Genomic DNA, 26,530 nt, shown 5'->3' on the forward strand with positions numbered 1-26,530 from the left:
AGAATCACAAAAAGTAACATGTATGGATTCCTCTATTGTCCTATGCTCCTTGAGATAAACTCTATAGGCCTTGCTTGTGGTGGAGTATCCAACAAACATTCCTTCATAGGATTTTGGATCAAACTTTCCAAGATTTTCTTTATTATTAAGCACAAAACATTTGCATCCAAAAACATGAAAGTACTTAAGATTTGGAGGGGTTCCTTTCCATAGCTCATAAGGTGTTTTCTTTAACCCTTTTCTAATGATTGTTCTATTCAGAATATAACATGCTGTGTTCACAGCTTCAGCCCATAAGAATTTAGGAATTTCACTTTCACATAACATAGCCCTAGTCATTTCTTGAAGGCTTCTATTCCTTCTTTCAACCACTCCATTTTGTTGGGGGGTTCTAGGACATGAAAAATTGTGAGAAATCCCTAAGTCATCACAGAATTTTTCAAAATCTTGATTTTCAAATTCTCTTCCATGATCACTTCTTAAATGGGCAATTTTCAAATCCTTTTCATTTTGAATTTTCTTACAAAGGGTTGAAAAAGCATGAAAGGCATCATTCTTATGGGCAAGGAAAAGTACCCAACCAAATCTAGAGTAATCATCTACCACCACAAGACCATAATGTTTACCTCCTAAACTTTGAGTTCTAGTAGGACCAAAAAGATCAATATGTAACATTTCCAATGGCCGTTTGGTTGAGATTCCATCTTTTGATTTAAAAGAGGATTTTACTTGTTTGCCTAATTGACAAGCGTCACAAGTAAGATCCTTATCAAACTTGATGTTTGGGATCCCTCTAACCAAATTTCTTTTAACTAGCTTAGAAATTTGATACATGCTAGCATGTCCCAACTTTCTATGCCAAAGCCATTTTTCAGATTCAAAAGATGTGAAGCATGTTACATTTTGTTCCTTTAAATCCTCAAGAGTTAATCCATACACATTGTTGCATCTTTTAGCTTCAAAAAGAACATTCCCAGTTTTTTCACACACAACTAAACAAACAGATTTCTTAAAAATAACTTCAAAACCCAAATCACAAAGTTGACTAACACTAAGCAAATTATGTTTCAAGCCATGTACAAGGAGAACATCATTTATACAAGAAGAAAAGTTTTTACCAACTTTCCCAACAGCCACAATTTTTCCTTTTGCATCATCACCGAAAGTGACAAGTCCTCCATCATAGTCATCAAGCTTTATGAAGAAGGTTGCCTTTCCGGTCATATGCCTAGAGCATCCGCTATCCATATACCACACATTTTCCTTCCTTTTGGATGCTAGGCACACCTACAAATCAATGCTTAAGTAACCTTAGGTATCCAAATCTTTTTGGATCCTTTTACGTTAAACCATCTTCTATGTCCTAAGCCATTGTAATCAAAAACAATTTTATAAACTTTGTCACCAACCATTCTTTCACCGAAAAAGCATTGAATGGGAAAGTGTCCATTCCGATTGCATAGTCTACAAAACCTTGGAGTTGTCTTTTTGTTAAAGTAGGTGGGATCTTGAAATCTTGTGTCATTAGAAGATGAAGCAATATTTTCAAAATGTGAATTTTCAGATTTATGAAACCCCAACCCAGCCTTATCATAAAGAGGTTTTTGACTAGCCAAGATGTGATTTAAACTTTCAGAACTTTGTGTAAATTTGGCCAAGTCTTCCTCAAGTCTTTTAACCTTTTTAAGCAACTCTTCATTTTGTTTAAAACAGTCCACATATGCAAGAACACAATGGTTACTTTCACAGCTCCTAACTTGGGCTCTTAACTGCTTATTTTCTTCAACAAGATCACAAGCAGTTTCGGCCTCTCTCACTTTTTCTTTTAGAAAACTGTTTTCGGCCTTAAGAATGGTAATTTGCTGTTCAAGTTCTTGATTTTCCAGCAGAAAACATCTTATTTTTTCAGAAAGGTGGTCTATCATAAGATGGAGATCTTCAGTGTTAGGGTTATGAAAGACTACCTGATCTATGTGGTCTGCCATGAGACATGTTTGTGACTTGGTCTCGGTTTCTTCATCATCATCATCAGAATCATTCTCCAAGTCTTCCCATGTGGCCATCAGTCCTTTCTTCTTTCCTCTTTTTGGCTTTTCCTCCTTCTTCAGCTTGGGACAATTAGATTTGAAATGCCCCATTTCCTTGCAATTGTAGCAAGTTACCTTGCTGAGGTCTTTCTTCACTTTCCTTGTGCTGCTGCCTTTGCCTCTGAGTTTAGCCATTTTCCTGAATTTTTTTGCAAATAAAACAAACTCATTTTCAGAAGAGTTATCACTGGATTCATCATCCAGGGGGTTAGTCACAGAAGAAAATGCAATTCCTTTCTTTTTTGTATCTTTTTTCAAATAGGTATTTTCAAAAGCAAGAAGATTTCCTCTCAAATCATCAAGTGTCATGGAGTCTAAGCTACTACTCTCAGAAATAATTAAAGCTTTAGTCTCCCACTCTTTTGTGAGACATCTCAACACTCTTCTCACTAGCACAGAATCAGAATGTGTAATTCCCAGAGCATCTAAGCCAACAATGATAGCATTGAAACGTTCAAATAGTTCATCAATGGACTCTCCTTCCTTCATTGCAAACGTTTCATATTCTCTGTTTAGCATATCTGCCCGAGTCTTCTTGACAATGGTGGTTCCTTCATGGGTGATTTGCAATTTGTCCCAGATTTCCTTTGCCGTTGTGCATCTTGATACCCGTCGGTACTCCTCAAAGCTGATAGCACAATTGAGCAGATTTATTGCCTTGGCATTTAACTCCACCTTCTTCCTATCTTCCTCGGTCCATCTTGCTTCTGGTTTGAGAGAAACAACTCCTTCTGCACTTGTGGTAGTTGGATATTTAGGCCCTTCGAGAATAATCTTCCAAAGTCTGTAGTCCACTGCTTGTATGAATATTTTCATCCTCTCCTTCCAATAGGTATAATTTTTCCCATTGAAAAGAGGGGGTCTGTTGCTTGATTGTCCTTCAGTTAGATTATAAGACACCACATTTGCGCCACTATTTTCTGCCATGAGGATCTTTACTCCAAGCTGCAAAGCTTGATCTCTTTGAGACCAAGCTCTGATACCAATTGATGGTTTCAGTGGCTAAGAGAAGGGGGGGTTGAATCTTAGCCCCCTTTTTGCTTGCTAATGCTTGCTGGATTCAGAGGAGACTTTTCTGTTTTTAGCTCGTCCCTAGCCACGAGACATTTTCATTTTGTCTCGTCACTTGGCACGAGACATTTTTGGTTTTTGCTCCTGTGCAGTAGAAAACAGAAATGGAGTAGGAGAGGAAGAAAATTACACCACAATATATCCTGGTTCGGCTGCTAAGTGCAGTGCAGCCTACATCCAGTCTCCATCACAACAATGATGGAATTTCACTATAATCAACAGATTACAACTTGTAAAGTGCTAACCCAACTTACAAGGGGATTCCCACAGAATCATGAAACACAACATAGATGACCAAAGGAACTCTAAGACATCTATGGCTTTTTCTTTCAATTTTGCACTCTCTGCCTTTTTCCGCTCTATGGCTTTTTCATTACAAACCTCACTGTTTGCCTTTTACCATGAGACTCAAGACATGACAAAATTAAACAGAAAAATACAAAACTGAATACATTGAAGGAGAAGAGAAATCTGTTAGCTCAGGTAGCTCTGAGAACTCTGTGCATTGCACTCTCAAATTTTCTCCTTGCTTCAAACAATGGCTGTCCACCCTTAATATAGAAGAGGGGAGCCTCCACTTATTGAAGCCAAAACTGAACCAACTTCTTCCTCCTTCAACAAAACCGGTTCGGCCACATAGAGAGAGAAGAGATAACCATGCATTAACCAACATGCAATTACCTCTAGTCCTTTCTTGATCATCACCCTTCATCAATCCGAGCTCTCCATCCTTGGCTTGCTCTCCAAGATGAAATTCTGGCCCTTGATGCTTCATGATGATGATGACTTCATCTGCTTCAATCTCTGCCTTCAACCATCACTTCGCCACTCTAGCTACTTCCTGTGGTGGTTGAGCAGAATCGAAGACAAGCCATGCTTCAAGAATCTCCTCCAGCTGGCCGAATCTTCTTCTTCCTTTTTGAGCATGGAGAAGCCAAGATTACCTCACCAAATCTGTCCATAAATGGTGACAATCTCAGCCACAGCTCATTTTTATTTTAGTATGTTTTCTTGCCATCATTGTGATGGTCTTTAGGCTTGCTTTCTCTTCCTTTCGGTAGCTTATTTTTGCTTCCATGGCTACCAATGTTTCCTGTGTAATAACCGAAGAGAGAAAGAAGTGAGAGAGAAGAAAGAGTCTGAAGAAAAGCAATAGTGGTTAAACTAATTAATTGAAGAATATCTTGCTTTTGCTTCCCTTAGTTGGCGTGTAGCAATGATGCCCTTTAGTCAAATCAATCTTCTCTCTCTTGCTTATATTCCCAATGTTTAAATTGGCTTTGAAATCCTTTCAGGAAGAGTAATGGAATCCGTTGGAAGCATTTGAGAATTTGTTATTCTTTGCTTCATGGATTCGGACAAGGCATGAGTAACACTCATGGAATTGGGCTTGGTTGCTATAATCAATTTGATCTTGGCCCATTAATAACATTTGCTTTCCTGATAAAACTTGGAGCATGCATAAAACAAATGGAAGGCATGTAACACACTTGGGCTTAGAGCAATCAAAATTATTTGGCCCAAGTAACATTAAATCAGCCACATTCATTTTTTGTTATTAAAACCAAGGCTGAGTGAAATTTTGGGCTGGCACAATAAATTTGTTTTCGGCCCAATATTAATCCTGCACAACAAAATTATTTTAATTAACACATTAACCAAGATTAGCTTAATAATTTTGCTGTTAATAATGTTTGATCATCATCAATTTAGTTTAGAGTTTTCCAAACTCATCAGCTCTATTTTTCCTGCAAGTTTTGAATTCAAGAAGGATGATTTGGTCCAATTGTGGGTGTCAGAAGGCTTTGTTCAACCAAGAGGAACAAGAAGAGCTGAAGACATTGGCAAACAGTATTTTGATATATTATTTCAAAGGTCCTTCTTTCAATGTTCACACCAAGATCTTCAAAATCAGCCAGTGTATAAAATGCACAAGCTCATTCATGACCTTGCTCAGTTTGTTTCTGATGAAGCTTGTCTTAGAATGGAGGATGGCAAGTCATTGCCATGGGGTGATTTGAGATGTGTCAGACATTCATCTTTGGTATGTAAAGACATTAAGGTAGAAAGTCTGAAGGCTTTCCTTAAGTGTGGTCGTCTGAGAACTTTCATTCTGTTGTCTCAAGGTGTGTGCCAAATGGATCAAATCCCTTATGAGTTTTTTTCTGAATCTCAGATACATAAGGGTGCTGAATTTGAGCTTTTCCAATATTAGTGAGCTGCCTAACTCAATTGGAACTTTGAAACACCTCCGACACCTTGATGTCTCGGAAACTCATGTTGAGAAGCTGCCTGAATCAGTAACAGATTTAAATGGGATAGAGATACTTATGCTCAACAACTGCTTCAAACTACTTCAGTTGCCTAAAAAGATGAAAAATCTTACCAACCTCAGGCACCTTGAATTGGACATAAAACGCCAAATTAGTTCTATGCCAAAGGAATTTGGAAAGTTAACAAACCTTCAAACCTTATCGGCGTTCATCGTAGGCAAAGAGAAAGGACAATGCATAGAAGAGCTTAAAGACATGAGATTCCTTCATGGGTCCATATGTATAGTCAATCTTGAAAATGTGACTAATATGAGAGAAGCCGTCGCGGCTAAGTTAGAACAAAAGCCATGCTTGGAAGGCTTGGAGTTGCAATGGAATGAGTTTAAAGATGGCCTAGAAGAGCAACAAATCTTGGCTGGTCTTCAACCTCATAATAGGATCAAATGGTTAACTATAACAGGTTATGGTGGTTTTATGTTTCCAAGTTGGTTGGGAAACCCAACATTTTGCAGGATTGAGAGAATTCTTTTGCAAAATTGTCGTTATTGTAAAGTATTCCCTTCTCTTGGCCAGCTTCCAATGCTTAAACATCTTTATGTGGAAGAGATGCATGATTTGACACGCGTGGATGATGAGTCCCAAGGTCCAAACAGTTTTCCATCTTTGCAGTCTCTTACATTTCATAATCTGCAGAACTTGCAACAATGGAAGGATTTGAAAGCAGGGGATATGCCTAACCTCACTCATCTTACAGTAATAGATTGTCCAAGCTTGAACTTTCTTCCTTCACTTCATTATCTTACAAGACTTGAGAGCTTAGAGATTTCTCAATGTCCCAAGCTTCAATGCTTACCAGCAGAAGGTTTACCGGATTCACTGGAATGTCTAATCATCATAGACTGTTCTGTTCTGAAGGAAAGATGCAGAGTTCATGAAGGTGAAGATTGGAACAAGATACAGTCCATCCCTAAAGTTGAGATTGATTATGAGGATATATTTTGGTGACAACATTGAAGGAAATCCATTTCATCTACCTCAACTGAAGAACATCTCAACCCTGTGATAGCTCTAATGTGAAATCTTATGATTTGGCAATGTGAAAACTGAAAACTGAAGACTTCAGTGCGTTTAGTTTGCGTTTTTATTTTCTGTTTTCATTTTTAGTATTTTCTGTTGTTTGGATTTTAGGAACGAAAAAGTGAAAACAGGAGATGAAAACAAAAAACAGGATTTTATTGTTTTCAACTTTTCCTTCACAAAATCCAAACAACAGAAAATACTGAAAAAGAGTATGTAAGTTATTTTGCCCCATTCTTTGCATTCCACATTGTTGCAATTTTATTTTATGGAAAAGTCTACGGGGCCAGCAACTTGTGTATTTTCTGACCAGCACTTAACCATCAAAACAAAAGTGAGTGATCTCCTACCATTAGATGTAATCTCACACCATTAAAAACACTATTGATGACCAATTGATGGTTACAAAACACCAAAATTACTGGCTCCTAGTATTCCTCTTATTTTATTTTATCATCTTAGATAAGTCTTTGAATAAGAGATATTCAAGAAAACCGTTATTTTTTTTAATCTTTCTTCTCTAGCAAGCACAGATTAAATGAGCCAATGAGTTATAACTCAAATGGCATAGTCTTTCCATATTCAATTAAGAGGTTGCGGGTTCGAGTCTCCTATCTTTGATTAAAAAAAAAAGCACAAATTAAATGCTCAGTAGACTATCTTTTAGGATATTATGTTAATTAACGCTGTCTAAATTTTATAAAAATCCCAATTATTTAGGAATAAATAAGATTTAAAAATGAATTGTTATTAGTGAACGGAAAAAAGAAAAACAGAGCTATTAAAATAGGTTATTTGCGTCACGTGTTAACAAAGTTATCAACTCATCACTATATTATGAAATGTAAATTTCACACAAATAAAACTCACACTTAATTCTATATTTATATATAAAAATGAAATGATGGATCCACAAATAAATACATCTAACATTAGTCATAGAATTATTTCCCTAAAAAGAAATAAAAATAATACCTTTCGTATAAGATTTTTTGTGCAAGATATGTCATTATATATTTATATCGATCATTGCATGGCCTATGCATGCCTAGATAAATACATGCATGATTAATGTTGTATGGAGCATTAAAGTAGCACAGAAAGTTAGGTGTGACTTGTAATTACGTAACATATTTGAATAATACTCAATTTAGTCCCTAAAATTACACTCGAGCCTCAATTTAGTCCTTAAAGTTTTAATTGCCTCAATTTAGTCCCCAAACTTTTCAATTAACTCTGTGACGGAAACCACTGTACGGAAACCACTGTAAGGACTAACGTGATTAAAATTTGAAAAGTTCAGAGACTAAATTGAGGCAATTAAAACTTCAAGAACTAAATTGAGGCTCGAGTGTAACTTAAGGGACCAAACTGAGTATTTTCTCAACATATTTTCAATTTGCCACAATTTGATGTATTAAAATTGTCTCTATTTCTTGTAATAAAGCTTGACTTAGTCGGTATAATTTAAACTTATAAAGTGCATATCAAGAATAATATGCTTATTAATATATTCTTTAATTTTTCCTTCTTTTTAAATTTTATTTCATTGGCGTGAAGACTTTGCAACTTAAGAAGGAATGACATGGTAAACATAATCTAATTATCCAACCATTTAGATTGCCAAACAAGAAAATTGGCTGTCTCCAACATCTTAATTTATTGGTTGGTTAGAAATCATATGATCTGTTTTTCCAAAATGTCAAACTTATGTAGCAAATTTCCTTGTCGTACTATTCAATTAATTAAGATCTGTTTAACCATCTACATTACTATAGCAAATTTTCCTTTCGTCATATTAGTCCTACATTAATTAGTCTCACAATTACTTTATTTTATGTTTATCATTTTCACATATTAACAAAGTAATTATTATTTTTCTAATTTTGTTTTAATTACACATCAGTAACTAAATAGTTTAGTATAGAATTAAGGAACCATTCACATAAAGATGCTTAAAACGTCTTTTTTTTTTAAGGTAAAAATTCATGTGGAGTCGACTTCACGTGAAGTTGATATCTAAGAGTCGTTAGATGAAAATTTAGTTAAATCAGTCAAATCATCTAACAGCTCTCAAGTATTCGACTGCACCTGAGTTTCCACCTTTTTTTTAAAGACGTTTTTTAATAATTAAAATTTAATCTATATAATCAATCAAACTGTGTTATTTTTGTCAAAATTAGACCAAATAAATTAGTTTGACCGAAAAATTGATAAACTAAATCTTGAACCGACCTAAATTAATATTCTTTTTTTATAGAAAATAACTATAATATTCTTATTATAAAAAATGACTGAAATACTCTTTAATTTTGAAAATCCTAAATTCTAATCCTATGACGACACAGAGAAAAGAGAAGGGTTATGATTTAGAGTTTTTTTTATATATATATAAAGTCATTTTCTATAACAGGGGTATTATAGTTATTTTTATAAAAAATATTAATTTAAATCGGTTTAAGATTTGGTTTATCAATTTTTCGATCAAACCCATTTGTTTGGCCTATTTTAACAAAAATAACACAGTTTAATCGATTATATAAATTGAATTTTGATTATTAAAAATGTCTTTAAAAAAAGACGTTTTAAGTATCTTTATGTGAGTGGCTCCCATAGAATTAAACAAGGGCATTTTAATCTAATAAGTATGCATCACAATTAAGTTTTAATTTTAATTTCCTTAATTCTTGTATATTAGTTCTAATTAAATGAAAAATATTAAATTAATAATTATAATAGCAAGAAAAATTAAAAGAAAAACAATTTTGTTACACCAATTCCCAACTGCATGCATGAATAATTGTCCTATATATATATGCAAATCTTCCGGACCTTTAAGAAATTATAGTGGTTGAAGAAGCTACTAATAATAGCATGGGAGAACATGTTGAAGAATGAAGAATAATTAATAGGTAGCATGGTAGGGACAAAATTTTGGCACACACTACACTACAAATAATAATAAGCATTATGATGATGCAAGAAAGTTTTGACAATATGTGTGTGCTGAAATTCTCAAACTAATTAAAACATGCAGAATAATAGCCGGCAATATTGGGTACCTATATTATGTTTACTTTTCTTAAGGATTATTAATTATGTTATGGGCTTATGGCCCCTCTCTGTATTATGTACTATACCTTTCATGCTTGTTAATTATACATGCAGTATGTATAATTGTATAGCACTAAATTAGCTGGTTTTCTTGCAGGATTTCAGGGTGCATTGTTGGGAAGCCATGTGGTTAAATATCTCTAAATTAAAAGGTGGATAAGAGTAAATTAATTTGTAGGGGTGTTCGCGGATCGGATCGGATCGGATATGGCCGAAAATTCGATCCGATCCGCACAATTTTCATCGGATCGGATCGGATATGATATCCGCACTTTTTAGTGTCGGATCGGATATCGGATATATCCGCATAATTAAATCTTCTCTTTTTAATCATATTTCTATGTAAAAGAATTCGATAAAAATATTTCTTTCATACTTTTAAACTTATTTATTCCTAAAATATTTTTAATCAAACTCTCTCTAAATAACAAAAATAAAATAATACAATATATGAATAATAATTACTAACTAAAACATACAAACAAGTAAATATAATACCAAACATATATATATATTTATTAATTTTTTAATTATTATAGTGCGGATCCGCGGATCGGGTACGCAGATGTAGAACAGATATCCGCGATCCGATCCGATCAATTTGCGGATCGGATCGTATCCGCAATTTTCGGATCGAATGCGGATATTTACCGCAAATCTGCGGATACGATCCGATCCATGGACACCCCTATTAATTTGTATATTGGGATAATCACATAATTAGGGTGATAAGCTTCACCAAACTTTCACAGCCATTAGCACATAACAATCAAGTATATAAATAGAGGATATGGAGAACTAGTCATGAATTGAAGAAAACATGCAACATCTATAGGAAAAGACAAAATTAAGATTTTGAGAGAGTGATTAATAAAATCAAAGCTGGAAAAAACTGTTATATATATATAAAGGTAGAGAGACTAGAGAGTAACCTGTCCCATAAGTAATTTAGGTTGTGAATTTATTGCATAGGATTGGCTCAACCAACTCTCCTAACACTTTTCTCTTACTGTCACAGATACTCACATGCAAGCTAAGATGCAACAACCTCTCTCTCTTTATTTATGACACAATTATTGCCCCATAAAACCCCACTTGTGTTGTGTGTTATAGACCTGCAAGGCAGTAAAAATACATAGAGTTTCTGAATCAAATCAGTAACCTGCAGTGCAGTGCAGTGAACATTGTTATTATTGAGAATGGCAGAGGTTTATACTGTGAAAGTTGAGGAAGGAAGAGAAGCAAGTAATGGAAAGCCCTCAGTAGGAGCTGTGTATAGATGCATATATGCCAAAGATTCTCTCTTGCAAGTACCTCCTCAGTTACATTCACCTTGGGACTTCTTCAGGTCACTTTCTTCTTTTATACCATTCTTTTTTTTCATTAGTTTTTAGGAATTATAAAAAATACACAAGTTTTTTATTTATGGTACAAAAAAAAAAAAAATTGTATTTGTGTTATTGTCTTTTAAAAAAATATCGAAAATATCGAGTTTTTACGTCTCTTGTTTTTTCCATGTTTCTTTCTTAAAGAAAATATCCAAATATGTCTTAATAACACTCTTTAAATTTAGAATACAATATCTTAATACTTTAAAACTTAAACATTTTATTTTTCTACACTATATATTCTACTTTTAGATTATGTTATTAGTATATTTGTTAGTGAAGACTTATTTTAACATAGAATTATGGAAATGAATATAATTTATCATGCATCCTTGCATAATAAGCTTTTCCATTTGTAGCTTTGAACAAAATAATGCTTTTTTTTTATTAAAAGGGTGATTAATTGTTTCAAAATGAGCTTGTTCTGTATTAGTATTCAGTTTTAGATCATTTGTAATTGCACAATGTAATTATCACACTGACCAAATCACAATCCATATAATAGCCGCATATGCTAATGTTACTTAACATGTGTTACTGGCTTTAATTAACTAGTCTGTATCAATGCACACGTTAGTTTTATATATCCTTAATTTCTTGATTTTAATACATCAATTTATCAATTAAATGCTATTTCATTCTAATAATGATTCTCTAATCTATCCAGATTAAACAATGGTTGCCAAATAAATAATGAATTTGTTTTGATTGAAAACAAGATTAACATAACAAGTATAGCAGTTTATTTGAAGAAGATTCATGGAACAAACAGTATAATGGTAATATTTGGTTTTAGAACTTTCCTTAGCAGTTTTTAATGTTTCCTTTTGGCAGGGACTCTGTTAAGAGGAATCCCAACTGTCGAATGCTCGGCCGGCGTCAGAAAACAGAATCCAAGGTACTATAAGTCTATGAATTTGTGTAATTTATGTAATCGATTTCACCTAATAAAAAAAAGGTTTAATTACTCTGCTAGTCCCTATAGTTTCGCAAAATTTTCAATTAGGTCCTTATACTTTTTTTTCTTTTAATTGAGTCCTTGCACCAAATTTTTTTTTAAATTGGGTCCCTACACTTTTTTTTCCTTTTATTTAAGTCTCTGTATCAATTTCTTTTTAGTTGGGTCCCTATAAAATTAAGCCAATTACTACTAAGAGGGACTTAATTGAAAAAAAAATTTGGTGCAGGGACCCAATTAAAAAGAAAAAAAGTATAGGGACCTAATTGAAAATTTCACGAAACTATAGAGACCAACAGAGTAATTAAACCTAAAAAAAATTCTGTTATTTTTGTTAACCCTTAGAATATACTGAGAAAATTGAGGTGAATTATTAGGAGGCAGGTCCCTATGCATGGCTGACATATCAAGAGGTTTATGATGCTTCTATCCAAATGGGTTCTGCCATGAGAAGCCTAGGGGTTAATCCTGTGAGTATGCAACATTTTATTGCTCTTATAATGTGCTTGATATTTTGTATTGTAAATCATTAAATGTGAATTAATAATCTAACTATTTTTTTGATTTTTTTTTTTTTCACTCTAAGGGTGATCGTTGTGGCATTTATGGATCCAATTGCCCTGAATGGATTATTGCAATGGAGGTATAGGACTTTGTAAATTGTAATATTATTCACATTTTATCAAAGAGAAATTAGAATATACAATTATATATTTAGAGATAAAAGAGTGTTATGTATAATATACCTTGTTGATTATTCCAACAAGATATATAACTTGATTCAATTTTATTTTCACCCTGTTTTGTAGGCTTGCAATAGCCATGCAGTAACATATGTTCCATTATATGATACCCTCGGTATGATTTTTCCTTCCTTAGAATTATAGAATATGTATCAATTTGTGTAACATAGTTGATTAGTTTCTCTTACATATAACATGGAATTATAATGCCTAACAGGTCCTAATGCAGTGGAGTTTATCATAAATCATGCCGAAGTTTCAATAGCATTTGTACAAGAAAATAAGATTCCATCTGTAAGTTTTTTTTTTTTTTTTTTCCCTAGCTAGCACAATAATTTATTTGGAGTAGAAACTTAGAATAATGTCAATTTTGATTTCATGTTTGTGCAGATTTTGTCTTGTCTTGAAAGGTGCTGTTCAAATCTCAAAAGTAGGTTGAACATATTTCTATATTAAACCTTAATGATTCCTAGCTAGTTAGATTATTAAGTGTTTGAGAAAAGGACAAATAGGTCCTTGACCTTTTGTCCCGCGGACATTTTTGTCCCTGACCATTGAAAAATACTTTTAAGTCGCTGACCTTCACAAAACTTGGACGGATCAATCCCTTCGTTCAAATGCCTCCTTCAGGGACTAATCCGTCCAAATGTCTCCGTTAGGGACTGATCCGTCCAAGTTTTGTGAAAGTCAGGCACTTAAAAGTATTTTTCAATGATCAGCAACGAAAATGTCCGCGGAGCAAAAGGTTAGGGACCTATTTGTCCTTTTCTCTAAGTGTTTTTCCTCATTCAGTTGGTGAATTAATATAATAATGGTGTAGCTATTGTGAGCTTTGGAAGTGTTTCAAGCACACAAAAGAAGGAAGCTGAGAAATTCGGAACATGTTGCTTGACATGGGGAGAGTTTCTACACTTGGTATAGAAACATGCTTTATAATCACATTGAGTATTCTTTCATAATTTTTTGCAATAACTTAATCTACTATTTTTTGTCTTTGTCTATCAGGGAAGTTTGGACTGTGATCTACCATCAAAAAAGAAGACTGATATTTGCACAATAATGTACACAAGTGGAACAACTGGAGATCCCAAAGGTGTTGTCATCAAGAATGAAGCTTTCATGGCTGAAGTCTTGTCTATTGACCAAATAATTTCACTAACAGACAGAGTGGTATGCTATAAGAATTTTTATTCTTACTTCATTAGCATCTTAATCTTCTTCTGTTACAAAAAGTTATTACCTCTTAGGATATACTCAAATTGTAGCATAAATATGAGTCAATCTGTTGTACAATTCAAAATAAGTCACTCAAATATTCGAGTTATTTTGTATTACACATCAGATCGACTCGATTTTGACCGAATATAAGTCACCAGACAAGGTTGAGTTTCTCATATTTATGACAATAACAACAACAACAACAACAACAAAGCCTTGTCCCACTAAGTGGGGTCGGCTACATGAATCAAACGACGCCATTGTACTCTGTCATGTATCATGTTTCTCATATTTATGACAATTAAAGAAAATTGTGATATTGGAATATTTGTAGGCAACAGAGGAGGATGTGTACTTCTCCTTTCTTCCTCTTGCACATGTATATGACCAGATAATGGAAACTTATTGCATCCACAAGAACTCTTCAATAGGATTTTGGCAAGGGGTGAGAAAGACTTCCATATTAACTTCATGAAATTTAATTTGGTTTAATTTAATATAGTTTCCATCTTATGTTATATACTTTTTAATGCATAGTTTTGAATTTTTCAAACTAAATATTGCAGGATGTTAGGTTTCTGTTGGAAGATATTCAGACACTAAAACCAACCATATTCTGTGGTGTCCCTAGAGTTTTTGACCGTATTTATGCTGGTAATTAATTCTCTTCTTCTGTGATATTATCATATATGAAAATAATGCTCCAAGTATTTTTTATTTTTTTTTTCATTCTAAGCTCCTCTTTCCTTTTTTATTTTGCAATTGAAGGTATAAACAACAAGGTTTCCTCTGGAGGAGCACTGCAAAGTGCATTGTTTCATTATGCATATAACTAGTATGTTTTATCACTAATTAATCTCTATGACAGTTTTAACTACCTATTCATATGTAAACTAATCTTGACTCTAACAACAGCAAGTTGAGAAATCTAGAGAAGGGTCTTCCACAACACAAAGCAGCACCTTTGTTTGATAAGCTTGTGTTTGATAAGGTATGCTTTAAACTTAATCAATACTTTACTAGCAAGATAGAAAACTCATGAAAGATTGAATTAAAAAGCTAATACATTATTGGTTTGAATAATTGGTAGACAAAACAAGCATTAGGTGGACGAGTTCGAATCTTGTTATCAGGAGCTGCTCCTTTGCCTAGACATGTTGAGGAGTTTATGAGGGTCACTAGTGGATCTACATTATCACAAGGATATGGTATCAACTTTGATATTTAATCTTTCAGTGTCTTTGAATAGAGATGAAATTGTTGATGATTGTGTATTCATTTTGATATGACAGGTCTTACTGAAAGCTGTGCTGGGTGTTTCACAGCAATAGGTGATGTGTATTCAATGACAGGAACTGTTGGAATCCCCATGACAACCATTGAAGCAAGGCTTGAATCAGTGCCTGAGATGGGATATGATGCACTTTCCGGTGTGCCACGTGGAGAAATTTGCCTCAGAGGTGTTAGCTTGTTCTCTGGTTATCACAAGCGTCAAGATCTTACTCATGAGGTTATGGTTGATGGTTGGTTTCATACAGGTAAATGTTAACTATGTAGAATATTAAAACCTGTTACATTGCCTCTAAATGCAAGAAATTCTTAGTTGCTCTCAGAGTTGACTAAAGTGACTAACTAGTGACTTGTCATTTAATTAATAAATCAGTGCAAGAGTTATAACTAATAACTCAAACTCTAAATGCAATATTAAAGGCTTGATTTGGAAATCATTGCAGGTGACATTGGAGAGTGGCAACCAAATGGAGCAATGAAAATCATTGATAGAAAAAAGAACATCTTTAAGTTATCTCAAGGAGAATATATTGCTGTGGAGAGCATAGAGAACAAGTATCTGCAATGCCCTCTTATAACTTCGGTGTGTTTCTATATAAACTCACAGAATCAACACTTAATTGCATATATATAATATGGCATTGTAATTCTTCTCAATTACTAAACGGAGTAAGGGTCGGTTTGGTTCGGGTTTATGGTAAAATTAGAATCGAACCGATCAAAATATAATTGGTTCGGTTTGGTTCGGATTTGTATTTTTTTGTACATGTACTCGAACCAAACCAAACTGATTAAGAACAGATTGGTTCGGTTCGGGTAATTGGGTACTCGATAACTTTGAAATTCATAAAAACAAACCAAATTTTTGTCTTAAAAATTCAACAAGTACAATAAACATGTAACATCAATAGAAATAATCCAAACATGTTAAACACCAAATACAAAACATATTAATAATGAATAATCATTGTCTAAACATCGGGTTCGTGGGTTGGTTCGGGTTCCGCACCCCCAAAACCGATACCCGAACCCACTAACAAAAGCCATCGGTTTGGTTCGGATTGGACCCGATTACCCGTTGGTTTCAGAACCAATTTAATTGGTTCGGTTCGGGTTCGGACGGGTAATCGGGTACCCGCTACCCGTGCTCACCCCTAACTAAACTTATGTTGTTAAATATGGATTACAAATTTCCTTCCGGATGCAGATTTGGGTGTATGGAAATAGTTTTGAGTCATTCTTGGTGGCTGTGGTGGTTCCTGAAAGAAAGGCCCTTGAGGATTGGGCACTTGAGCATAATTTGACTGCAGATTATAAATCTTTATGTGATAATCTGAAGGCAAGAAAATACATATTGGATAACCTCAACAGCACTGCTCAGAAACACCAAGTATGTATATGAAATTCTCCATCTTAATCCTATGCTGCTGATATATGACAATAGATAGTATATTATTTCTAGAAAAAAAATAACTTTCTGTTAATAAATTTAGACAATATTAATTTTTCATATCCATAATATTCCTATTTTTTCCCCTATCATATCTCCTACTAAGCAGGACAAAGTGCAAAACTTTGTAATTGTTGTATTATACTCCTATTATTAAAGAGGGGAGAGAATAATGAAAAAGATAATACAAAAATACATTTGTCCACTAATCCATATACATAATTAATCACTTTCATAATTCGTGTTAAGTATTTATAACAATATATATAATCTATTTTGTTCATACTAATTAAATCTTTGACTTTAACTCTCTCAGCTTAGAGGATTTGAGCTGCTAAAGGCTGTTCATTTGGAACCAATTCCCTTTGACATGGAGAGAGATTTAATAACCCCAACATTCAAGTTGAAGAGACCACAGTTGCTCAAGTATTATAAGGTTTGTCTTCAAGCCGTGATCAATATTTCATAACTCTGTTTCACTTCAAACCTTACAAGTTTTTAGTGGTTTGCTTGTTTTTTTGTTTATTTATTTAACTCCTTCATATACTGATATGATTTAGAATTTAAACAAGCCTATAAATGTAAATTGGTTTTAGCTTCCTTATATCTGGATTCAAGGGCTATCTATGAATTACAATGAGATGTTTGAGTGCCTTAATTTGATAAACTAATGTTACTATACAAACATGCGCAGAACCATATTGAGGAACTATACAAGGAAGCAAAGGGAACAAAGGCGTGAACCATATAACAAGAGGGTACCCTGTAGTCCTACATTATGCTCTGATAGTAATTTTTACCAGTTGTGTTAGAAGCCATTTGGTTTCTTGTAAATATATGTTTATGAATGAACACTTTGCAAGTGATAAACAAAATTTAGTTGTCGTTCCTTGTTATGAAGTGATTAAGTGTCTGTAATTCTGTATGCTACATTCCACGTGTGTAATTTGTCAATATTAATTAATAAAATTATTTTGAAAATTCCAAAAAGCTATAAATTCCCTTCCCTTGAAAAATCAGTTTCTTTTACTTTACTTTATTTTTTCATAAACTGATAAACACTTAAACTCCTAGAGAGTATGTACATAGGGGTGAGCACGGATCGGTTTGGTTCGAGTTCATGGTAAAATTAGAATTGAACCGATCAAAATATAATTGGTTCGATTTGGATCGAATTTGTGTTTTTTTGTATATGTATCTGAACCAAACCAAACTAATAAAGAACGGATTTGTTCGGTTCCGGTAATTAATTATCCGATAACTTTGAAATTCATAAAAAAAAATCAAATTTTTATCTTAAAAATTCAACAAATATAATAAACATGTAATATCAATAGAAATAATCCAAACATTTAAACACCAAATACATTAAAAACTAAACCCATTAAAATCCAAACATATTAATAATGAATAATCTGTCTAATGAAAAAGTCATATATATATTTTTTATTTTTTTATTTAATTAATATATGATCGGGTTCGCGGGTTGATTCGGATTCCGCACTCCCAGAATCGATACCCACTCCCAGAATCGATACCCGAACCAATCACTAACAAAGATCATCGGTTTGGTTTGAGTTGAACCCAATTATTCATTGGTTTCAAAACCAATTTAATTGATTCGGTTCGGATTCGGATGGATAATTGGTTACCCGCTACCTGTGCTCACCCCTATATTTATGTTTGATTAAGAGGTAAAAGTACGATGCATATTTTTATAAATAAACTTTATTTATGGGTCAAGAAATTATCGAAAAAATTGTCCATCCCATTTTTATTAGTCAACCAAACACATCCCTAATGTTATCTTCACACTACAAACTAAGGATGATGTTAATAGCACCACAAGAACACTTAGCAAAGAGAGAGAGATACAGAATCTGAAAATGTTGCAGCTATGTCACATTTTGAGTCTTCATGTTCAGTGTCAATTCACCTTCTATGTAGCAATATTGCATTCTTTTTCAAGGAATAAAATGTTGCTGAATCAAGAAAGATGAACGATATTTGAATACGCGAATTCACTCATCATTTATACGCATCCAAACTACAAGGACATGCAAAAGCAAAAGTCATAAACAATGGCAAGGAATTCTAATCTCTAGATACGTTAACAAACATTAACAACAACAAAATTCAACTTGCTTCTCACTCATGACACATTAAACAAGACCAAATTTGCTGCTACACATACATTATGTTTGTACCTATAGAATGTAGAGCACGAGCGTCCAGATAGGATACACCAACAGAAGGATTATTCCTAACGTATTGGATATGCCGTGAGGTTTGGTGAAGGAGTTTCTGAAACCACCGGAAGCGCGAATATGTTCTTGCAGCAAGTAACATGCAATGGCAAGGCATATTATCACCCCTACTGCATTGTTTCTAACGGTGCTTGCAAACAGACTTGGAGCTACCACAACGAGCAGAATCAAAGCAGCAGGAAGTTCCAACCATTCTGCAATATCAACCGTTACAAGTTAGTTACTTAGTTACTACTACTTTCTAATTGCCATGGCATGGAAAATATTTCATAGATCTTAATTTCTCTTCTGATAGCGAATGAGCAAGCAAGCAAGTAAAAGAATACCGACAAAATCTACAGGGAAAAGAAAATAAATACTGTAGCATACAACTTAATCAGCATTTAGGCCGCTTTTGTTTTCGAGAACATGACAGGACAAAACAGGACAAAACACTAATGGACAGAGACAGAAAATTTTATGTTCTTGTATTTTGTTTGGTGATAAATTAGAACAAATTATGAAAATCCAATTTATTCTCATTTTTTTCATCCAAAAAATTTGAAATAAAAAATATAATAATAAAAAATATAATTATAAAAAATTAACAAAAATAATGAAAGAAAAAATAAAAAATAAGTTGTATCCCTTGTAAGTGTTTCTGTGTCCTTCATGTCAGGATGGACACAAAATACACTAATTAAGTATCTTTGGCCACATTGTTTCTGTCATGTCTCCTCTGCCAAACATGATTTTGTGTCTCACTCTGTCTCTGTGTCTTGTTTAGAGACATCAGATTTTTCCTAGCTATAAGAAAAATTGAAGCATATATGTAGATACCAGGGAAGCGCCTTGGAAAGAAAAGTCGCAATACAACTGCAATTAAAGCAATCCATTTCCCAACATCACCCCTGCAATGGAAAAAAGGAGGAGGTATCAAGAGCTGCTCTGAGTAGTGCAGAGCCAAGAAAAATCAGAGAGAAACGAATGGATCTAGTAAAATGCATTGAAGCTGTAATGAATCGAATTACACGTGATTACAGTGAGAGTGGTTATTTATACCTGAGCTAACAGAATTCATAACAGAAAAGGTGCCAGCTCAGCACAGATTCTAACTTATTCTAACTACTTTCATCTACTAACAACTCTCACTAGCTGAAGAAAGGGTGAGGTACCTGAAGAAGCCGAAAATCCATGAAGGCAAGCTGAAGAAAATGTATGGAATGAGAAGTGATGTAAGAATGTTGGTCTTCCAGTTTGTACGATCCAAAATCAGCAAATAGCTGCAGATGAGTGATTAGCGATTAGATAATTAGGTTAGAGATATGGAACGATCGAAGAGGGAATAGTAAGAGATACATACATAGCAGCGATGGAAGCAACGGATTCAAGCACAGTGACTCCGGCGCCGGACACAGCAGCTAGTTTAACGGCGTTTTTGGCGAGTTTATTAGCAGCAAAAGCAAGGTCCCTCAGATCTGAACCGATTAATTCAGCTGCTTCATCTTCGAATTCCCTCCTCATTGCTAAGTAGCTCTTCTTGTTGCGCTTCCACATTTCCTATGCCTTCTTGGTGTGAGATACAGAAAACAGAAAGCTGATTTTGCACTGCGCTGACACGTGTGAAACTCTCGGAATAGGAACTGCCACGTGGAGTTCAACCATTGGATCGTCATCGTCATCACATAAATGCGGTGCCGCTTCGATAAGAATTGCGACAAGTGAGAACAACGTTCAACGTTCTTCTATATGGATTATGGATATGCACGTGAATATATCACACAACAAAATTTTTCTTTTTTCATTACACACTACTCACTCAGAGCTGCATCACACGACAATTTTTTTTTTTTCAGGAGATTGGACAACTCCAATTTTAAATATTTTAATAAATTGAACAATTCTTAATGCTAAATACATAATACACCTATATATTTTTCACATTTTTACCACATTTTTTTTCAATTACAATTTTTAAAATTTAAATTCTAGACCTTTGAAGTGGAAAGAGAAAGATATGTCATATAAACTAAGGCTAGTTGGCATCACACGACAAATTTAAGTTATCATCTCAATCGTTTTATTTTTTTTTTTCTCAAGTTTGGTAAAAGATATCAATAATGCAAAGGTCCAATTGACCAAGTTTTATAAACTGTTGGTCTGATCCATTTATGTATTGGGCTAACTGGCTACATTACGAATTATTTTAGCTAACATATCTAGATATATATTTTTTGGATTAGCTTCAATTCTAATTAATAAAAATATCTTGAAAAAATAAAAAGGACAAAATTTAGGCTCAATTTGAGTAAACAACTTAATTAAGTTATTTTTTAAAAAATAGCTTAAACAATAAATGCTTATATTAAAAGTAGTTTATAAATAAATTATTTTGTATTTGGTTTTTTAATTCTAAAAATACTTATTTTAAGAGAAAAGTAATAAAAAAATTTTTATTATGAGAAAAGTCATTTTTTTAACTTCTCTTTAAACACCAAAATAGTTTTTAGAAGGATTAAATTAAAATGTGTGCATGGATAACAAAACAGGAAGTCCTTATTAATAGGGGTATGTATGGGCCGGGTGAAACCGGGTTTGATGTGATTCAGATTCGGCCAAAAATATATACCGGGCCTATTTATTAGACTCGAACCCGGCTCTAGACCCGATGAAACCTATACACTTTCCGGCCACGATTATATCAGGTAAAAATCGGGTGAAAACCGGGCCATTAACATTACATTTTCTTGATACCTTCTTATAAACTAGCATGTGAAAATATCCAAATTTCCAAGACTCCAACTATTATTTGACATGATAAAATTCACTTAGAAAAATATAACAAGAATCAACTCTTCTCTAAAATTAAAGCATAACCATAATCAATACTAATATTGTCTAATACACTAAATATTTAAATCAATATAAATAACACAATATTATGCATTAGTCTAAAATCTTATGCATTTTAAACATAAAACATTAACTTATAGCCTTATAATAACTAATAACACAAAATATTAAGGTTTACAATACTTAAATTCCACGTAAGAATAACCTTCATCTATTACTAATAATACAAAATATTAAATGTGTATGATGATCGGACCACCGGACCGACTTCGAGTGACCCGAGTTATGGCCCAAATCCAACCCAATATAATGATCGAGTCTATTTTTGAGACCCTTACCCGACCCTAGACTCAATAAAATTACACCAAAATAGCTCCTAACGTATTTGAAACCAGACCAAATCTTCAAACCGGACTGGGTCATACACACCCCTACTTATTAACATTAGATGTAAGGAATTTCACTCTTCTCTATCCGTGTCTACATGCATGTATATAACTTCTTTTTGTTTTCTTGAATTTTCTTCTCTTTCATACTTTATTTAATTTGTCTCTTTCTTTTAATGTCCTATATCTGTATGCATGGTCCACAATGTCTTAATTTGTTTGGAAAAAGAAAAAAGGAAGCACGGGGGAGGAGACAAATTACAAATATCAATATTTGGATTTATTAACACATGCATGTCTTGAAGTATTGCAAATTAAAAGAAAATTTGATTTTTTTTTCAGTCAACTATATATTCAATTCAATACATTCGAATAAACATTTTAATTAAACCAGTAATGTTTTAAATTTTATATATATATTTACAAAACTTGAAAAAAATCTCTAAATCTCTCCTAATAAATTAAGTGTAAATGGGTTAAAAAATTACGATTTATATATAACACAGGCATAATAATTAATAAGTATATATATGCAAAATACAACCGATCTCATCGTTTTTATTTTTATATTTCCAAAGAAAAATATTTATCGAAGAGGAGAGAAGAAAAGATGGTTTGAGTCTTACAGACACCACAAATGACGAAAAAAAAGATTCCAGTTTCAGAAGTCATACAAATCCAAAATAGGCAATTAGGAAGCAGGTGGAATGGTTTCTATAATACCTTATTCTAGAATTAAAATACAAATATGTAATTTTATAAAATAGGTTCATTATACATTTAAGTATTTTTATTAATAAAATTTAATTAAATTAGTCTAAATTTAACAAAAATTACCCATATAACGTATATTTAAATCACATATTTTTTTTACGTTTCTTCTTTTTTTTTCATATTTCTTTTTTATTATTATTTTTTTGTTATTGTTATTGTCGTTAATGCATGTATTTTTTTTTATTTCTTTTTCTCCTCTGTCTCTTGATAATTATTGCAGTATTTTTTTTATTAAAAAAATTATGAAAAGATAAAATAAAAAAAAATAAAAAAAAGAAGAAGAAGACGATAATGATGAGAAGAAGAATAGGATAAAAAGAATTTTAAATTGTATAGACTTTATCAAAAAAATAATACCAAAATTTTTTAATCGTCACACAAAAAATTTTTTAATTTTGATACTGAAATTTTTTAATTGTAACATAGATTTTTGTTAAAAAGGTGAAATAAGAATTATGAGAATACGTAAGAAGAAGGTGATGAAACTAAAAAAATAGAAGACAGAAAAAAAAAAAGAAAAAGAAGATGACCGAGAAGAAAAAGAGGAGGAATGAGAGAGTTTTAATTGATATAAATAGCACCAAAATCTTTTAACTATGACATAGGACGTTTTTTATTTTGACATAAAAAAATTTTAATGACGACACATAAAATTTTGAATTGCATGTCATTTTTAATTAAATAATGTACTTTTTTTTTTTATCATTAAACTAGTTAAGTGATACTAATATATAAGAAGTTTAGTAATTCTTTTGTTATTTGTAATAATTTGATGTATTTTTTGTTTCAAAATTTTTGAATATATTTTGTTAATTAAGTGAGTTAAGATTTTAAATTTGTGATTTTTTAAAAACTTCTTGTATTATTTACTAAAGATTTCTGTAACATTTTTAGCCAAATTATATGTTTTTGTTATTATTAAATTGATTATGTGGTATTAAACTAAGATATAAATGATTTAGTTATTCTTATATTATTTTATAATAATTTGATATGTTTTTTAAATTTAAAATACATTAAAATGTATTTGTTGATTAAGTGAGTCGGTCTTAAATTTAAAGATTTCTTTTGTTAATTATTTATCAAAAATTTAAATATTATTTACAAAAAATGTATGTGTTATTTATAAAAAAAAAATTTATTTATAATTAAATAGTGTATTTGTGTTTTTGTTAAATTAACTGTGATGTTTAATTAAAAAAAAGAATATAATAATGATGATGATAATGATAATGGTGATGATGATCATAATAAAGAAGGAAGAAAAGAATGAAAATAAAAAAAAAAGAAAGAGAGAGAGAAAATGAGGGTGATGATGACGAAAATAAGGAAGCGAAGAAAAAAAAAAAAAAACAAAAGAAATGCATACGACTGAGAAGGAGAAAAAAACAAAACAGCTGCAATAATTTGGTTAAAAGATTATTTAGTTGTCTAGCTTTACTGTTTATCGAATTATACTGTCATCATCACCAACTATGCGCATTATAATGTCCCTTCAAACATCCATTAGTCATTAGTCATTGATCAATATAAAATAAAATCCTTCATTCTCATATATTATTAAGAATTTAAAAGGTACCATGAAAAGGATTTGGACTTTGGACAGTGGTTTCAAATCAACTAATTGCCGCTTGTTATTTTTTATGTGGGAGAGAGAAGTATATAACAAGAAGCTGTGAGTAGAAGTGTGTTTCACATTGATATGGAATGTACAAATTGGATGCACCGATTTGTTTGTTTTATTTTTTTTTTTCAAACAAACAATCACAAATCGGACGGTCCGATTTGTGAATTCGAAAATAAAAAATTTTTTAATGTTAAAATTGGACCGTCCGATTTTTATTTTAAAAAATAAAAACAAATAAAAAATGCAAAACGAACCCACCGATTTGTAGTTTATTTTTTTCTCCAAACAAATCGGACCCTCCGATTTGTAATTTATTTTTCTCTTCAAACAAATCGGACCGTCCGATTTAAATAAAACACCATATAAAAAAAAACACCTAATCTTCCAATAATGATGTATTACACATATATTTAAACAATATAAAAAAAAATTAGCCACTAATTGCATGCATTTTAAGTCATTATTTTTTTCATCAACAATAATTGAAATAATGCTACTACTTATATTTTAATAATCTTTTTAAATGAGAGATTAATTTTAATTTTTAGACAAAAATAAAATTAATTTAAATTTTAAATTTTAAAATTTAGAACAATCAAAAACAGCAATGGGTGAATGGAAAATAGTCAACCATGGATGAAATTGTGGTATTGTAAAGAAAAAAAAGAAATAAAAAGAAAATTTTAAAAAAATTAAAATAAAAAATATAAAGAATTATTTTTTAGATATAACAAACTTTAATATTTAGGTTTATATAATTAATTAGAATTAAAAATTTAAGATTTATTAAAATAAAAATTAATTTTAAAAAATTAATTAATATTGACCGAAAAAAAAAATAATTCTCTAAGAATTTCTTAAAAAAAAATGCTTTGTATTTTTTCTGTTTTATTAGATGTTTTTAGCAACTCAATAATTATTGTACGATTTTGAAGATATTTTTATACAATAATAGATATTTATAAAATTAAACTCTTATACTAGTACCTAATATTTTTTTTTTTTTTTGTTTCCTTTAAGAAACCAACCTAGCTCTGCCCAAACAAACATTTAATAACACATCTAATAAAGAAGATGACACTTTCAGTCCCAATCGCAATTAACCTACATTCAAATAATGTACCAATTTTGTTAGGAATATATATTTTTTTTATGGATTGCGTGCTCCACGAGAGAATGATCACCCAATTCTCTTAGAATATATATTTTTTTCAGGAGGAAGCAAGATGATAATATTTGATCTGAATTCTGACCATGTTAGCTTTTGTCGCATTCCGTGGCTCAGAGCCAAGAATTTTACCGACCCTAGAAAGATAGACACAAATTAAATACTAAACTACTTAACAATTTGAAAATGCTATTAGCCTTTAAAGTATCATTCATTAATTAAATCTAATAATTTAATCACATTACTCCTATTACTACTCCATTTTATACATAATTATTGTATTCATAACACAATGTCACGCCAAAAACATTATTCCTCTATTCTTATTACCCCTATACCAGGAACAATATAATATGAAAGGGTTCTTGTAAGTGATTTAAATCATGTGGAATTAATTAATGCTTGATATATATGAAACATTACTTTATCCGATATGCTTATTAGATTGTTTAATTCGAAATTGAAACCAATTAATAAGTAATAACCAGTTACTCTTTAGTCTTTATATACAAGTGCATAGTAATGGTTTTTACTTTTTATAGAGTTATCTTAAATGGGTGGAAATTTAGGATTAAAAAAAAAAAGTAAAAAAAATATATGAACCAAGAGGTGATCAGCCAAAAAGTAAACAACTTAATTAATTTATAATTATATTTAATTAATTTTATTTATTTTTAATTTATAATATTTGATATTAATTACTTCTCACCCCAAATTAAAATTCCAAATGATACGTTGGAGAAATAGAGGTGGAGATCACAGAACTTTCAATAATCCTGATTCTTAGTATATAAAAAAATTTATAAA

General features: G+C 31.9%; 3 protein-coding genes across 4 annotated transcripts; 2 read left to right on the forward strand and 1 right to left on the reverse strand.

Annotated features, from left to right (window-relative positions):
* The first annotated feature begins 5,085 nt into the window (after positions 1–5,085).
* On the forward strand, positions 5,086–6,436 carry LOC112786627 (disease resistance protein RGA2-like). The gene is made up of 2 exons (XM_025829993.1): positions 5,086–5,202; positions 5,285–6,436. Exons 1-2 carry the CDS (start codon positions 5,086–5,088, stop codon positions 6,434–6,436), a joined length of 1,269 nt encoding a protein of 422 aa, XP_025685778.1.
* A 4,000-nt stretch (positions 6,437–10,436) lies between these two features.
* Positions 10,437–17,659, forward strand: LOC112784282 (probable CoA ligase CCL6). The gene is made up of 19 exons (XM_025827431.3): positions 10,437–10,970; positions 11,845–11,908; positions 12,346–12,438; positions 12,555–12,611; positions 12,778–12,826; positions 12,929–13,005; positions 13,102–13,141; positions 13,532–13,626; positions 13,717–13,881; positions 14,264–14,374; positions 14,496–14,583; positions 14,698–14,764; positions 14,845–14,920; positions 15,020–15,137; positions 15,222–15,467; positions 15,663–15,802; positions 16,427–16,609; positions 16,986–17,105; positions 17,364–17,659. The coding sequence occupies exons 1-19, from the start codon at positions 10,822–10,824 to the stop codon at positions 17,409–17,411; spliced, it is 1,986 nt and encodes a 661-aa protein (XP_025683216.1). The 5' UTR covers positions 10,437–10,821; the 3' UTR covers positions 17,412–17,659.
* Positions 17,660–18,675: 1,016 nt separating this feature from the next.
* On the reverse strand, positions 18,676–20,664 carry LOC112784287 (cold-regulated 413 plasma membrane protein 1). 2 transcript variants are annotated; one of them, XM_025827439.3, is made up of 5 exons: positions 20,279–20,664; positions 20,091–20,198; positions 19,756–19,826; positions 18,877–19,130; positions 18,676–18,716 (listed from the first exon to the last, which is right to left on the reverse strand). In XM_025827439.3, the coding sequence occupies exons 1-4, from the start codon at positions 20,470–20,472 to the stop codon at positions 18,877–18,879; spliced, it is 627 nt and encodes a 208-aa protein (XP_025683224.1). In that variant the 5' UTR covers positions 20,473–20,664; the 3' UTR covers positions 18,676–18,716. The 2 variants fall into 2 exon arrangements, with proteins under 2 accessions (XP_025683224.1, XP_025683222.1); XM_025827437.3 differs by having other exon boundaries at positions 18,676–19,130; positions 20,279–20,662.
* Between the last annotated feature and the right edge of the window lie 5,866 nt (positions 20,665–26,530).

This window comes from Arachis hypogaea, chromosome 20 (genome assembly GCF_003086295.3).
Source record: "Arachis hypogaea cultivar Tifrunner chromosome 20, arahy.Tifrunner.gnm2.J5K5, whole genome shotgun sequence".
In the NCBI taxonomy this organism is placed as follows: domain Eukaryota; kingdom Viridiplantae; phylum Streptophyta; class Magnoliopsida; order Fabales; family Fabaceae; genus Arachis; species Arachis hypogaea.

Bases quoted from the DNA above. Each gene is read 5' to 3' on its own strand.
- LOC112786627 (XM_025829993.1), top strand. From the start codon at position 5,086: ATGCACAAGCTCATTCATGACCTTGCTCAGTTTGTTTCTGATGAAGCT. The intron at 5,203-5,284 runs GTATGTAAAGAC...TGTTGTCTCAAG, and splicing joins GTGTCAGACATTCATCTTTG to GTGTGTGCCAAATGGATCAA.
- LOC112784282 (XM_025827431.3), top strand. From the start codon at position 10,822: ATGGCAGAGGTTTATACTGTGAAAGTTGAGGAAGGAAGAGAAGCAAGT. The intron at 12,612-12,777 runs GTATAGGACTTT...CCTGTTTTGTAG, and splicing joins AATGGATTATTGCAATGGAG to GCTTGCAATAGCCATGCAGT. The intron at 15,468-15,662 runs GTAAATGTTAAC...AAATCATTGCAG, and splicing joins TGATGGTTGGTTTCATACAG to GTGACATTGGAGAGTGGCAA.
- LOC112784287 (XM_025827439.3), bottom strand. From the start codon at position 20,472: ATGTGGAAGCGCAACAAGAAGAGCTACTTAGCAATGAGGAGGGAATTC. The intron at 20,199-20,278 runs GTATGTATCTCT...ACTCATCTGCAG, and splicing joins GTTGCTTCCATCGCTGCTAT to CTATTTGCTGATTTTGGATC. The intron at 19,827-20,090 runs GTACCTCACCCT...TTTCCATTGCAG, and splicing joins TGGATTTTCGGCTTCTTCAG to GGGTGATGTTGGGAAATGGA.